Source organism: Bos javanicus, chromosome 4 (genome assembly GCF_032452875.1).
Source record: "Bos javanicus breed banteng chromosome 4, ARS-OSU_banteng_1.0, whole genome shotgun sequence".
Lineage (NCBI taxonomy): Eukaryota > Metazoa > Chordata > Mammalia > Artiodactyla > Bovidae > Bos > Bos javanicus.
In genome coordinates this window covers 105,592,015-105,603,718 of record NC_083871.1, presented here as the reverse complement: position 1 = coordinate 105,603,718, position 11,704 = coordinate 105,592,015, and the positions used below count along the sequence as shown (strand labels likewise).

The following is an 11,704-nucleotide window of genomic DNA, read 5'->3' as shown; positions in this document are numbered from 1 at the left end:
GGATTTCATTAATTTTAATAATTTTAAAATGAAGCACTAGTCTTGAATGCTGGGTTTCCTAGCCACCCCTTAAATTTTGTCTTGTGCCCGCTAATCCTGGCCTTGTTGACAGAGGGGAAAGAAGGAAGACAGATTGCAGAATACAGGCTGGGGGGCACCTCCCCGGGCCTCTCCATCATCTGGTCCTGGCACTGTCCAACTTCTGGAAAAGGTACAGCCACATCATCCTAATCAGCAAATCTCCTCAGAACCTTACTTAAAACTCTTCAACGGCCCATTTTTGCCCTAAAAGGAAAAAATATCAACTATTTCATGTGGTTTCCAACACATACCTTAACCCAGTCTTAATAGTATGACTTCCTAGTTGATATATTTCATGATGCTTACCTGTTTTACTTCTACCTTCAACATGTTTTGTCCTGGAAACATACCATGTTAATTGCCTTCAGGCCTTGCTCAGACACTAATCATCCTACATGCCCCCGTTTACTACTGTAACTTGCCCTCTGATGATTTCCTATTTTAAAATCCTACTTTCACTTGAGCTGTTGAGTCAAGTGAAAAACCAGATTCATCCTTTCCTTCAAAACCAGTTTCCCTCTTCTAAGTGCCTTGTGTGTTTTAATGGTGCCAAGATTCTGCCAGACCTGAACTTGAAATCACCTTTGAAACTTCTTCCTGATCACCCACATTTGCTCATCCACATCCAATCACTTGGCCTTAAAAGTTCTTTATTAGGCCTCAAATCACTCCCTCTTTCTTTCTGTTCACAAACACTTTGGAGAAAGGAATGTGGAAAAGTTTATTTTTAAAAAAAAGGCAGAAAGCACTGTGCAAAAGTCACATGCAAAACTTTATGAATAATATCTTAGTGGGGAATCTGGGCTAATCTGAATTCTCTCTCAGATGGGAATTATCAATTCACATTCTTTGTTGGCTGGAGAAAGTTGCAAGTGCTGTCTTCTTTGACAAAGAAAATCATATTAAGATGTATGATATCATGGCAGAATAGAGTTAAAACATCTTCTGTTATCAAATAGATCCTCCTTCCCAACATGGCAGATACTTCAGTGTTGCTTTGCTCTGTCTTCATCAGAAGAGTTCTTTCCTGTAATTTCAAAATTCTTTATGCAAATCATCCTTCGTTTTCCCATTTCACTTTCTTTACACCCTAAGTCTTATCTTGTATTAAAATTTAAATGCCCATGAAGGTGCCTCCTCTTCCACATTGACTGTGAGCTCTTAGAGAACAGGGACCTTCTTGTGAATATCCAGTCAGCAGTTGTGCTTTAAACAAGAGTAGACCACAGGCAAGAACAAATAAATAGAACACAGAAGGATACTCAAATAGGCCTGAAATAAGAAAATTTAAAAAAATAATAATCTGGAAGAGTAGCTGAAAAAAATTTATTAAACATACTGCTTTTGCAAGAAATCTACAGTTTGCATTTTGGTGAGGAATTCCTGAAACCTCTTCATGATGTGCAGAGACCTCCACCCACTCTTTAACATAATCATAAGCTTTTTCTGTAGTTCATCCGTGGACCCAGAAAGGAAGGACCTTCCCAATACTGAGAAGTGGTGAAAGCATTGTGCCTTTAGTCAGCTACCATTACCGCTGGTCTTAGTGGAATAATTCAGGGCTTTCATCCTTTGCAAAGCTAGCTGAGAAAGAGACAAGTCTACAGTGTATGCCCAAGGCCACAGAGCTATCTTTGGCCTTGCCTTTTTTTCCCCCCCTAAATTAAAAGAAAGTCTCAGCTGTAGGTATCAACTGGTAGAAACCATGGTTGGCAATGCTTTCTCACAGATAGGAAGCTTTGGACAATTCCAATGCTGTACAAGTACACTTTTTATATATTTTAATCAAAGTTTTCACTTTGCTCTTAAATCAGTTTTTCCTGAAGCCTCATAATAACTGTTGGAAAAAAATTACAGCACTTATTACCTAACCTGATTACTAGCTTCTATTTTACAGTGATTCAAATCTACTTTAGCAATACTCTATAGTTAATCATGGCTACTTTTTGTTGAATTTCAAAAAACCTAACAATTTTTATGCAATTAAAGATTGACATAATGGTTCATACAGAGATTTTTTAAACCTAATTGTTCAGGCCAAAATATTGACATTTATCTTTTAGTGTTCATCTTTCTACAGCTTTTAGATAAACAGCTTCTAGGAATTGGTAGATACATTGGTGGTTTAGTCACTCAGTTGTGTCAATTCTTTGCAACCCTATGGGCTGTTGCCTGCAAGGCTCCCCTGTCCTTGGGGTTTTCCAGGCAAGAATACTGGAGTAGGTTGCCATTTTATTCTCCAGAGGAACTTCCCAACCCAGGGATCAAACTCTGGACTCCTGTATTGCAGGCAGTCTCCTGCATTGCATGTGTATTCTTTACTGACTGAGCCACCAGGGAAGCCTCAGGAAAGCCCAGTAGTATTTCTTTATAAGGTTTCTTAAACTCAAGATGATCTGTTGGCACCTGATTGTCAGTGTTCATATTTAAGGAACAGAACTTCATGCCTGAGGATGGAGCTTCTCACTGAGGCCAGGGGTCAACTTCCAACTGAAATGGAAGAGATTAAGCCCTGAGCCCAGAGAAGACCCAGTCCATGTCACGTGCAGTGTCTATGCAGCTTCTTGCTCTTCTGGTGACTTCCTGCTACCGTGGAGCGCAGCAGAGAGAGGGAGGGAGGGAGGGAAACCAACAGTCTGGCATCAGATCCATTCAGGTGCTAGAAGAGGCTCTGAAGAACACTGTAGAGAAGGGGTCACAGGCCCTAGTAATAGTTGTCAGTGTCTTCCCTGGTGGCTCAGCTGGTAAAGAACCCGCCTACAATGCGGGAGACCTGGGTTCGACCCCTGGTTGGGAAGATCCCCTGGAGAAGGGAAAGTCTACCCACTCCAGTATTCTGGCCTGGAGAATTCCATGGACCGTATAGTCCATGGGATCGCAAAGAGTGGACACGACTGAGCCACTTTCACTTCACTTGAAGAAGACAGGTGTAGCCACAGAACTTGGGGCTACATATTGCTTGTGCTCAGTTGCTCAGTCATGTCCAACTCTTTGCAACCCTTTTGACTGCAGCTTACCGGATTCCTCTGTCCATGGAATTTTCCAGGCAAGAATACTGGAGTGGGTTGCCATTTCCTCCTCCAGGGCATCTTCCCAACCCAGGGATCAAACACTGGTCTCCTGTGTCTCCTGCATTGGCAGGTGGATGCTTTACCACTGCGCCACCTGGGAAGTCCAATACCTTGCTTACTCAATAATATACCTGTTTATAAATCACAAAGTGTGGTTGACCTTGCACTATACTGCAAGGGACATGGCTATTGTCAGGGAGGCAAGACATAAATTCAATTTGAAAACCTAAATATCAACTATATTCCAATATATTTTAAAAATAAATAAAAATAAAATACACAAGTGTATACAGAAAAAAATTTTGAATAAAGACTAATTTTTTAAAATGTCAATGGGCAGTACAGAGCACTATATCTCATTTAATTGCAGGGAAGAAATTACTACTCCAAAACATAAGAATGATGTGATGATTTGTTCACTGGTTTATTCAATTTTTAAAACTTAATTTGCTTTTAAAAATTAAGGGAAAGAAGAAAATAAGGTAGCCAAAAAGCCTATAAGCCACAACAGGAGTAACATCATTAAAAGACACAACTAGTTGTTCTCAAATGCTTTTGTGACCAACATGATTTTGGGTCATAGCCTGGCCATTATTAGCTGTGAAGGCTGTGAAACTGAACCTTAAAGCCAAGGGCTGTTAGCCCTAGCCTACTAAATTCTCTCTCCTACCTACTGTGGTTTCCAACATGCATTTCTCAGTCTTTGTTAGTTACATATTTACAAAGAAGAGTGCTTTATTCCTATTTGGCTTTGGACAAGATTTAAAAAAAAAAACTTTATTTACAAATGTTCTATTTCCTTTGAATATATATACAGAGTAAAGGATTTGGATAAAATAGGATAAAATCACAGGAATCAAAGCCAACTTTTCATAAAATCCAGGAGAAATTAGTAACACTCAGAAAAATCAAAATCCATTATAACAGTTACAAGAGAATCAAAGCAAATAGATTGGGGGACAACAAACCACATCAGATTTCCCTCAAACCCTCTAGCCAGTGTTTTTGTTCCATAAGTTAATAGCCAGTTCAGAAATTCAAGTCACATAGAGTCTTATTTCTACCTACCTCACATAGTGAAGTCATTTACTTGGTAAAAACAGTATCAGAGAAAGGGATTGTCTCCGTTCAGAGAATACAGTAGGAAAACCACTCTCTCAAAGCGACTGAGAATTTTTTGAGGAATAAAATCACCTATCCTGGGAAGTGTTGTTGAAATCCAGGCATACTTCCTTACAAAAATGCTACCTCAACTCTAAACAAAATTGACTTTCTTTCTGTGTGCCAGGAGAGTCCCTGGGATCCTTGGTTGGTAGGCAGGTAGGTAGGGCAGCCTCGTAGTCCACAGGCTGCAGGGGCTGGGGGGTAGTGGGGGGGCGGCTGCTTTCAGTTCAGAGGCCCATGCTTTCCTGTTGACCATCAGCAAATCTGAGGAGTCACTGAGCTGATTACAGGTGGTGTTAGGGATGTAACAAGAGAAGAAAAATGGCTGCTAATGGTAGTACCTGCCACCGGTGCTGCTAGGAAGCCTTGGTGGCTATAGGATCTTGGCTGAAAATGCTAAATTAGGGTGGCTCTTGAAATCTTCAGCCTCTCAAGTCTGTTAGTTCCTCCCTTTATACAGGAAAGGTCGACACAGCCAGTATCTATTTTGGGGATAAAGAGTAAGTTGATGGGAGAGACATTCTTATGGGGAAGTCTGCCCCGAGGTGAAGCTTGAAGACTTGGCACTCTTTCCTCCTACCAGACATTTGGCGTTTCTTAACCCGGTGGGGGTATCAGAGACCCCGGGGAAACTGTGGCCATCCTTGGGGGACTGGGCCTGCTGGGCTTCTTTCAGTTCCCTGACAACAAAAAAGGAAAAGTGTACATTTCTCGGTCCTAAATTAGAGATGATATTTATGATCAAAACCAGCATAGATTTTTCTTTTTATTTCAGTATTTATAAAAACAAGCATGAATGATACACAGAATAGAAAATTAACTCCTGTGATTATCTTTAGAAAGGGCTAGCACACAAGTGCCTCAACACATTGCAAGTTTGCCTTGCTGAATTCTACTGCTGCTGCTGCTAAGTTGCTTCAGTTGTGTCCAACTCTTCACCCCATGGACTGCAGCCTACCAGGCTCCTCCGTCCAAGGGAGTTTCCAGGCAAGAGTACTGGAGTGGTACTTCTCCAGAATTCTACTGATTGGGGCATAAATGATCTTTAAAATTAAAGAGAAATAAGGTGATGACTCTACAGGGGTCATCAAAGGACAGACTATGGGTCAAATTTGGCCTGCCACCTGTTTTTGTAAATGAAGTCTTACTGGAATTCAGCCATTCACATTCATTTTTGTATGGTCTCTGATCACTTTCATATCACTCCAGCAGAGTTGAGTCATTGCAGCTAAGACCATATGGCCCACAAAGGATAAAATACTACCTTGGTCTTACAGAAGAGTGTGCCAGCCCCTGGTCTAGACAATTTCAAGAAGGCGTCTGCCTCATCTCCATGATGGGTGCTCACTACTGGGAAGGACTGATGACACACACCTGTGCGTCCACATCCGGCTTCACAGATATACACACCACACCTTAAGGAATACTTATAGTCCTGTGACAGCATATATATTTGTATTTGTTAGCAGAAATAGAGCAAAAAAAAAAATATTAGGAAGTTGCTTACAAGGAAGGATTACTTCACTAAAGTCTTCATTAGAGTTTCCACAACTCATTGCCAAGAAATTATCTGGGAGGACTTTAAAGCTAATCATTCTAAGATGGACTGTGTATCCAAAAGAAATTGGACTTAAGTATATTTTAGACAGTGGAAGTGACAAATAGATTGCAGGGATTAGATCTTATAGACAGATTAGATCTGACAGTGCCTGAAGACCTATGGACGGAGGTTTGTGACATTGTGCAGGAGACAGGGATCAAGACCATCCCCAAAAAAAGAAATGCAAAAAAGGCAAAAGGGCTGTATGAGGAAGCCTTATAAATAGCTATGAAAAGAAGAGAAGCTAAAGGCAAAGGAGAAAAGGAAAGATACACCCATTTGAATGCAGAGTTCCAAAGAATAGCAAGGAGAGATAAGAAAGCCTTCCTCAGCAACCCGTGTAAAAAAAATAGAGGAAAACAACAGAATGGGAAAGACGAGAGATCTCTTCAAGAAAATTAGAGATACCAAGGGAACTTTTCATGCAAAGATGAGCTCGATAAAGGACAGAAATGGTATGGACCTAACAGAAGCAGAAAATATTAAGAAAAGGTGGCAAGAATAGACAGAAGAACTATACAAAAAAAATCTTCATGACCCAGATAATCACGATGGTCTGATAACTCACCTAGAGCCAGACATCCTGGAATGTGAAGTCAATTGGGCCTTAGGAAGCATCAGTACGAACAAAACCAGTGGAGGTGATGGAATTCCAGTTGAGCTTTTTCAAATCCTGAAAGATGATGCTGTGAAAGTGCTGCACTCAATATGCCAGTAAAATTGGAAAACTCAGCAGTGGCCACAGGACTGGAAAAGGTCAGTTTTCATTCCAATCCCAAAGAAAGGCAATGCCAAAGAAAGCTCAAACTACCACACAATTGCAATCATATCACACGCTAGTGAAGTAATGCTCAAAATTCTCCAAGCCAGATTCAATAGTACGTGAACTGTGAACTTCCAGATGTTCAAGCTGGATTTAGAAAAGGCAGAGGAACCAGAGATTAAATTGCCAACATCCATGGATTATCAAAAGAGCAAGAGAGTTTCAGAAAAATATCTACTTCTGCTTTATTGAGTATGCCAAAGCCTTTGACTGTGTGGATCACAATAAACTGTAGAAAATTCTGAAAGAGATGGGAATACCAGACCACCTGACCTGCCTCTTGAGAAACCTATATGTGGGTCCGGAAGCAACAGTTAGAACTGGACATGGAACAACAGACTGGTTCCAAATAGGAAAAGGAGTATGTCAAGGCTGTATATTGTCACCCTGCTTATTTAACTTATATGCAGAGTACATCATGCGAAATGCTAGAATGGACAAAGCACAAGATAGAATCAAGATTGCCGGGAGAAATATCAATAGCCTCAGATATACAGATGACACCACACTTATGGCAGAAAGCAAAGAAGAACTAAAGAGCTTCTTGATGAAAGTGAAAGAGGAGAGTGAAAAAGTCGGCTTAAAGCTCAACATTCAGAAAACTAAGATCGTGGCATCCAGTCCCATCACTTCATGGCAAATAGATGGAGAAACAGTGGAAACAGTGGCAGACTTTATTTTGGGGGGGTTCCAAAAATCAATGCAGATGATGACTGCAGCCATGAAATTAAAAGACACTTGCTCCTTGAAAGAAAAGTTATGACCAACCTAGACAGCATATTTAAAAAACTGACATTACTTTGCCAACAAAGGTCCATCTAGTCAAAGCTATGGTTTTTCCAGTTGTCATGTATGAATGTGAGTTGGACTATAAAGAAAGCTGAGCCCTGAAGAATTGATGCTTTTGAACTGTGGTGTTGGAGAAGACACTTGAGAGTCCCTTGGACTGCAGGAGATCCAACCAGTCCATTCTAAAGGAAATCAGTCCTGAATATTCATTGGAAGGACTGATGCTGAAGCTAAAACTCCAATACTTTGGCCACATGATGTGAAGAACTGACTCATTGGAAATGCCCCTGATGCTGGGTCTTTTCATCTCCTTTTATATTTTCAACAATTCACTGGATGTAATGATTATTTTAAAATGCCTTCAGGATCCTGCTCAACCATCACTGCCTGACCTTTATAATACCAGGTCCATGCTATCTAATTAATTCCTACTTGTTAAATGAAGGAATAGATTAATAAATGCATGCATGAATACAAGCTTACATGCATAAGAAATAGGATTGCTTCCTTAGGCTTAGAAAAATACCTCTGTCTTAAACATGGGTCAAGACAGAATTTTTTTTTTGCTGTTTTTTTAATTTATTTATTTTTACTTGAAGGATAATTGCTCCACAATATTGCATTGGCTTCTGCCATACATCAACATGAATCAGCCATAGGCTCTGTAACAATCAAGACAGAATATCTGTCTGCCCCATGATTTAATGGACTTCTAATGGGTCTCTTCCCACCTTAGTTATGGTTATCTTACTTTGGGTAGTCATCTACCAGTTACTTGAACACTGTTGTCACTTAGAATCCTAATTTTTCTTTACCAGTATTTCCTTGCATTCATTTGTATTAACTGGAATTGTCTCTCTCGAGCTGTCTACTCACAGAGCATCCAGCCCCTTGTTACACAGGGCCCCTCTTTGTGAGCAGGAGCCTCTGTGTCACAATGTTGGATTCCACTTGAATCCATAGAAAAGATACACCAGACCAGTTGTGTCACTGTGAGTACCGCATAAATAGGTTCTTCCTCAACCCCAGCATCCAAAAATCTACCTTTGCAGTGTGGCTGTCTTGAACTTTTCCAAGTTCAACTGGTGCTGAAGCTCTTCTGTTTTCCCCAGGGAGGGACAGATGACTCGACTCTTGGCCAGAGCTGCTGCAGACGGTCTCTCTGCTGGATCAGGGTGGATCATGCTCTGATGAGGTGGGACCAAAAGGGAGGAAACAGAAGCTTCATTCTTAGGAAAATCCCCCCACCCAACCAACTCCAACCCAGCTTCTGCTGGTGGGTTTTTTTGAAACTCAATTCTCCTTTGTGCAAAGGGAAGAAATAAATGAAAACTTAGCTCCACCCAGGACAGAAATACCATCCATATGTGATAGCATCCATCATCCATACCTTTGACTTTCTCAAGTATCAGCTTTTAAAGCTAACTGAATGATGAACTAGTCTAATGCCTTAATTTTCAAGAGAGGAAACTGAGGTCCTGAGATAAAGTGGCTTGTCCGAGTTATTGACAGGACCAAGGCTAAAACCTGGGTTACCCAACTGCTAGTTCAGCTCACTCACTTCCACCATGTGTCCAGTTTTCACTTAAGATTAATTAAGGATATCCCACCATGACAGTATTCCTATAGCCTTTATCTTCAGAGGATGCCTATAGCCTACGATGACTGGAATACAGTAGAATATACCTAACTGTAAACAGCAATTAGTTTCAAATAATGAAGAGAACACTGACCCTTCCATTTGAGGAGCAATGTTCAGAGTCCGCTCCACTACTTAGTATGTAGCCTTGAGCAAGTCACAACATTTTGCTGAAACTCAGTCTTCCTTTACTGGCATTTGGAATAGCAATATTCACCTTCTGGACTGTTGTGAGAATTAAATGAATTAGCATATACTTATTACCTAGCACAGAACCAACACTGAGCTCCTCAGTAAGTATAAGTATCAACTAACTCTAAGAATGACTTACACACAGAAATAGGTGGACATCTATTTGCCATTACATTAAAAAAAATAAAAAGACATTTCCAGCTTTTCTTCACAAGAGACAGCACCTCGAGTAGTTGGTGGAATTCCTTGGAGAGCTCCTGAGGAATGTCTGGAAGGTTCCCCTCACGAATATGATGCCACTCGGTGCCGTTGGTGGGCAACAGGTCTGCTCCTGCAGCCACCGCGATGGTCAACCCCAAGGCAAATATGTCTGCTTTGGGGAGGTGCTGATAATTCTTCAAAACAGAAGACAGGAAGGCTGGTTACTTTGCCAAGTGAAGAGTGTCTAGTCTAAAACACAACTGGTAAGAGAGTTGCTTGAACGCGCATGACCTTAAACAAACACAGTGGGGAGGTCGTATCTGCTATGGTTGGTAGTGTCTTTCTAGAGAAGACAGAGGACAGGGCATCAGTCCACCTGAGTAATACTGCCCTGGTCCTGGGAACCCAAAGCTGGTACCCTGTGATGACCTAGACGGGTGGGATGGAGAAGGAGGTGGGAGGGCGGCTTAGGAGGGGAAGGATGTATGTGTACCTATGGCTGATTCATGCTGATGTATGGCGGAAACCATCACAATGTTGTACAGTAATTACCCTCCAATTAAAAACTAAATAAAATTTTTTTAAAAATATGCTGCCCTGAAGAGTCAGAGGCAGAATCTCAGCACTCTTTTGTTCTCTCAGGTTCAAAGAGGCTTGAAACTTAGATTGACTGATCATAAAGAGGAAAGACTCCTTTTTTTCCTCCAGCTATCATCCTGTAGAAAGTTATATCTTTCCTAGGCCAGACTCATAGACATGTTAAAAGATGAGCAATAACTGAAGGCCATTTCAGTGACCAAGACTGGTGGTGCTGTCAAAAGGTTAGTCGCATGATAAAGGTTGGGTTGGACCAATCAAGGCTTCCTTCCTGCTAGGAAATTCATAATGCTAAGAATTCTAAAAAATATTAGAAATAGCAAAGGACCTTTACAAAAAAAACAGTAAAAATGGTGATTAATCCATTGATTGAGCCACCCTCTTTGCAAACATTTCAAGGGACTATTAAAAACCCTTTGTTCTCCAAATCTATACCTCCTGCAAAATTTCATTAGCCAAGAAGCGACTGTCCCCCTCTTCCACTTTGGGATTGCTTATTGATGTCACATGACCCAAGTCACCTAAAAAAAGAAAAAAAGAAGTAGAGTTCTTTCAAAGCATGTTTTTCTTAAAACTGGAATAAACGGATTAGAGTCATCAGCATACATTTTGTAGGATAAGAGTATACCAATCAAGTTACAACACAGACTCACCAATTTTATACATCACATCAGCAGAGAAAAACCAATCAGCTTCATTTTCAGCCTCTTCCAGGACTACGGGGGAGTCGCTTTGCATCTTATGACAAATGAAGATGTTACCTGAAAAAAAATACAGAACTGTAGTAAGGAATGATTCCTAAACCTTTTCACCTCAGAGATTCTTTTCTGTAAATGACATTTCAATCCTCCTCCTCTTCTGTGTGTGCAGGTAACAAGACTACCAAGGTTTCTTTTCCTCCATGGAATCTCTCACACTACTTCCAAACAGCTCAGTGATTGATAATACCTATTTCAGTGGAACTTAAACCTCAAACCTCTTTGAAGAGGCTGGTGACCTCAAAACAAAGAAATAATCAACAACACAGGATAGTAACAACATTTCCTTGCATTTCATATGCATGAGTGCCTTAACCCACTAGTTGTAAACAGTCAGGATGCAGTCTCTTATCTATGCAGTAAATTCAATACTTATTTTCATACTTGGGCTTCACTATCTGGGAGTCTTTTCTTTCTGTCCTCTTGGCGCAATGGGAAAGTAGTTAAAGCTGTTTAACTGGAATGTGGGCAGGGGGAGAGGGACGTGGAGGGATTCTGCCAGCTAACAGCCTCTTTGACAGTCATGCAGGCACAGATTCTGACAACAATGGGGAAGGAATTCAACACGGCCAGAGGAGCAGAGGAGAGCTGGACTGACTGGGCTTGATGTCCAGGTGCACCATGCCGGAGCTGTGGATGTATTTGAGCCCGAGGGAAATCTGTAGAAGGATGTCCTTGAGTCTGGGCTCTGGGAAATGACTGCCAGACTTTGTGTTTTCAGTTACTGCAGCCTGCAAGCTCCCACCTAGGAAAGAACAACAGAATAGCCCCACCAAGTGAGAGAAAAAA

At 41.0% G+C, this 11,704-nt stretch overlaps 1 protein-coding gene across 1 annotated transcript in view; it reads right to left on the bottom strand.

The window, feature by feature from the left end:
* Nucleotides 1–3,544: 3,544 nt before the first annotated feature.
* WEE2 (WEE2 oocyte meiosis inhibiting kinase) overlaps nucleotides 3,545–11,704 on the bottom strand; it is a 28,111-nt gene continuing 19,951 nt past the window's right edge. Inside the window, exons 6-11 of the mRNA XM_061414943.1 lie at nucleotides 11,514–11,660; nucleotides 10,811–10,918; nucleotides 10,593–10,678; nucleotides 9,584–9,754; nucleotides 8,573–8,715; nucleotides 3,545–4,996 (exon numbers count right to left, since the gene is read on the bottom strand). Coding sequence (XP_061270927.1) covers nucleotides 4,840–4,996; nucleotides 8,573–8,715; nucleotides 9,584–9,754; nucleotides 10,593–10,678; nucleotides 10,811–10,918; nucleotides 11,514–11,660 — 812 coding nt within the window. The 3' untranslated portion in view covers nucleotides 3,545–4,839. The remainder of the gene's footprint in view (nucleotides 4,997–8,572; nucleotides 8,716–9,583; nucleotides 9,755–10,592; nucleotides 10,679–10,810; nucleotides 10,919–11,513; nucleotides 11,661–11,704) is intronic.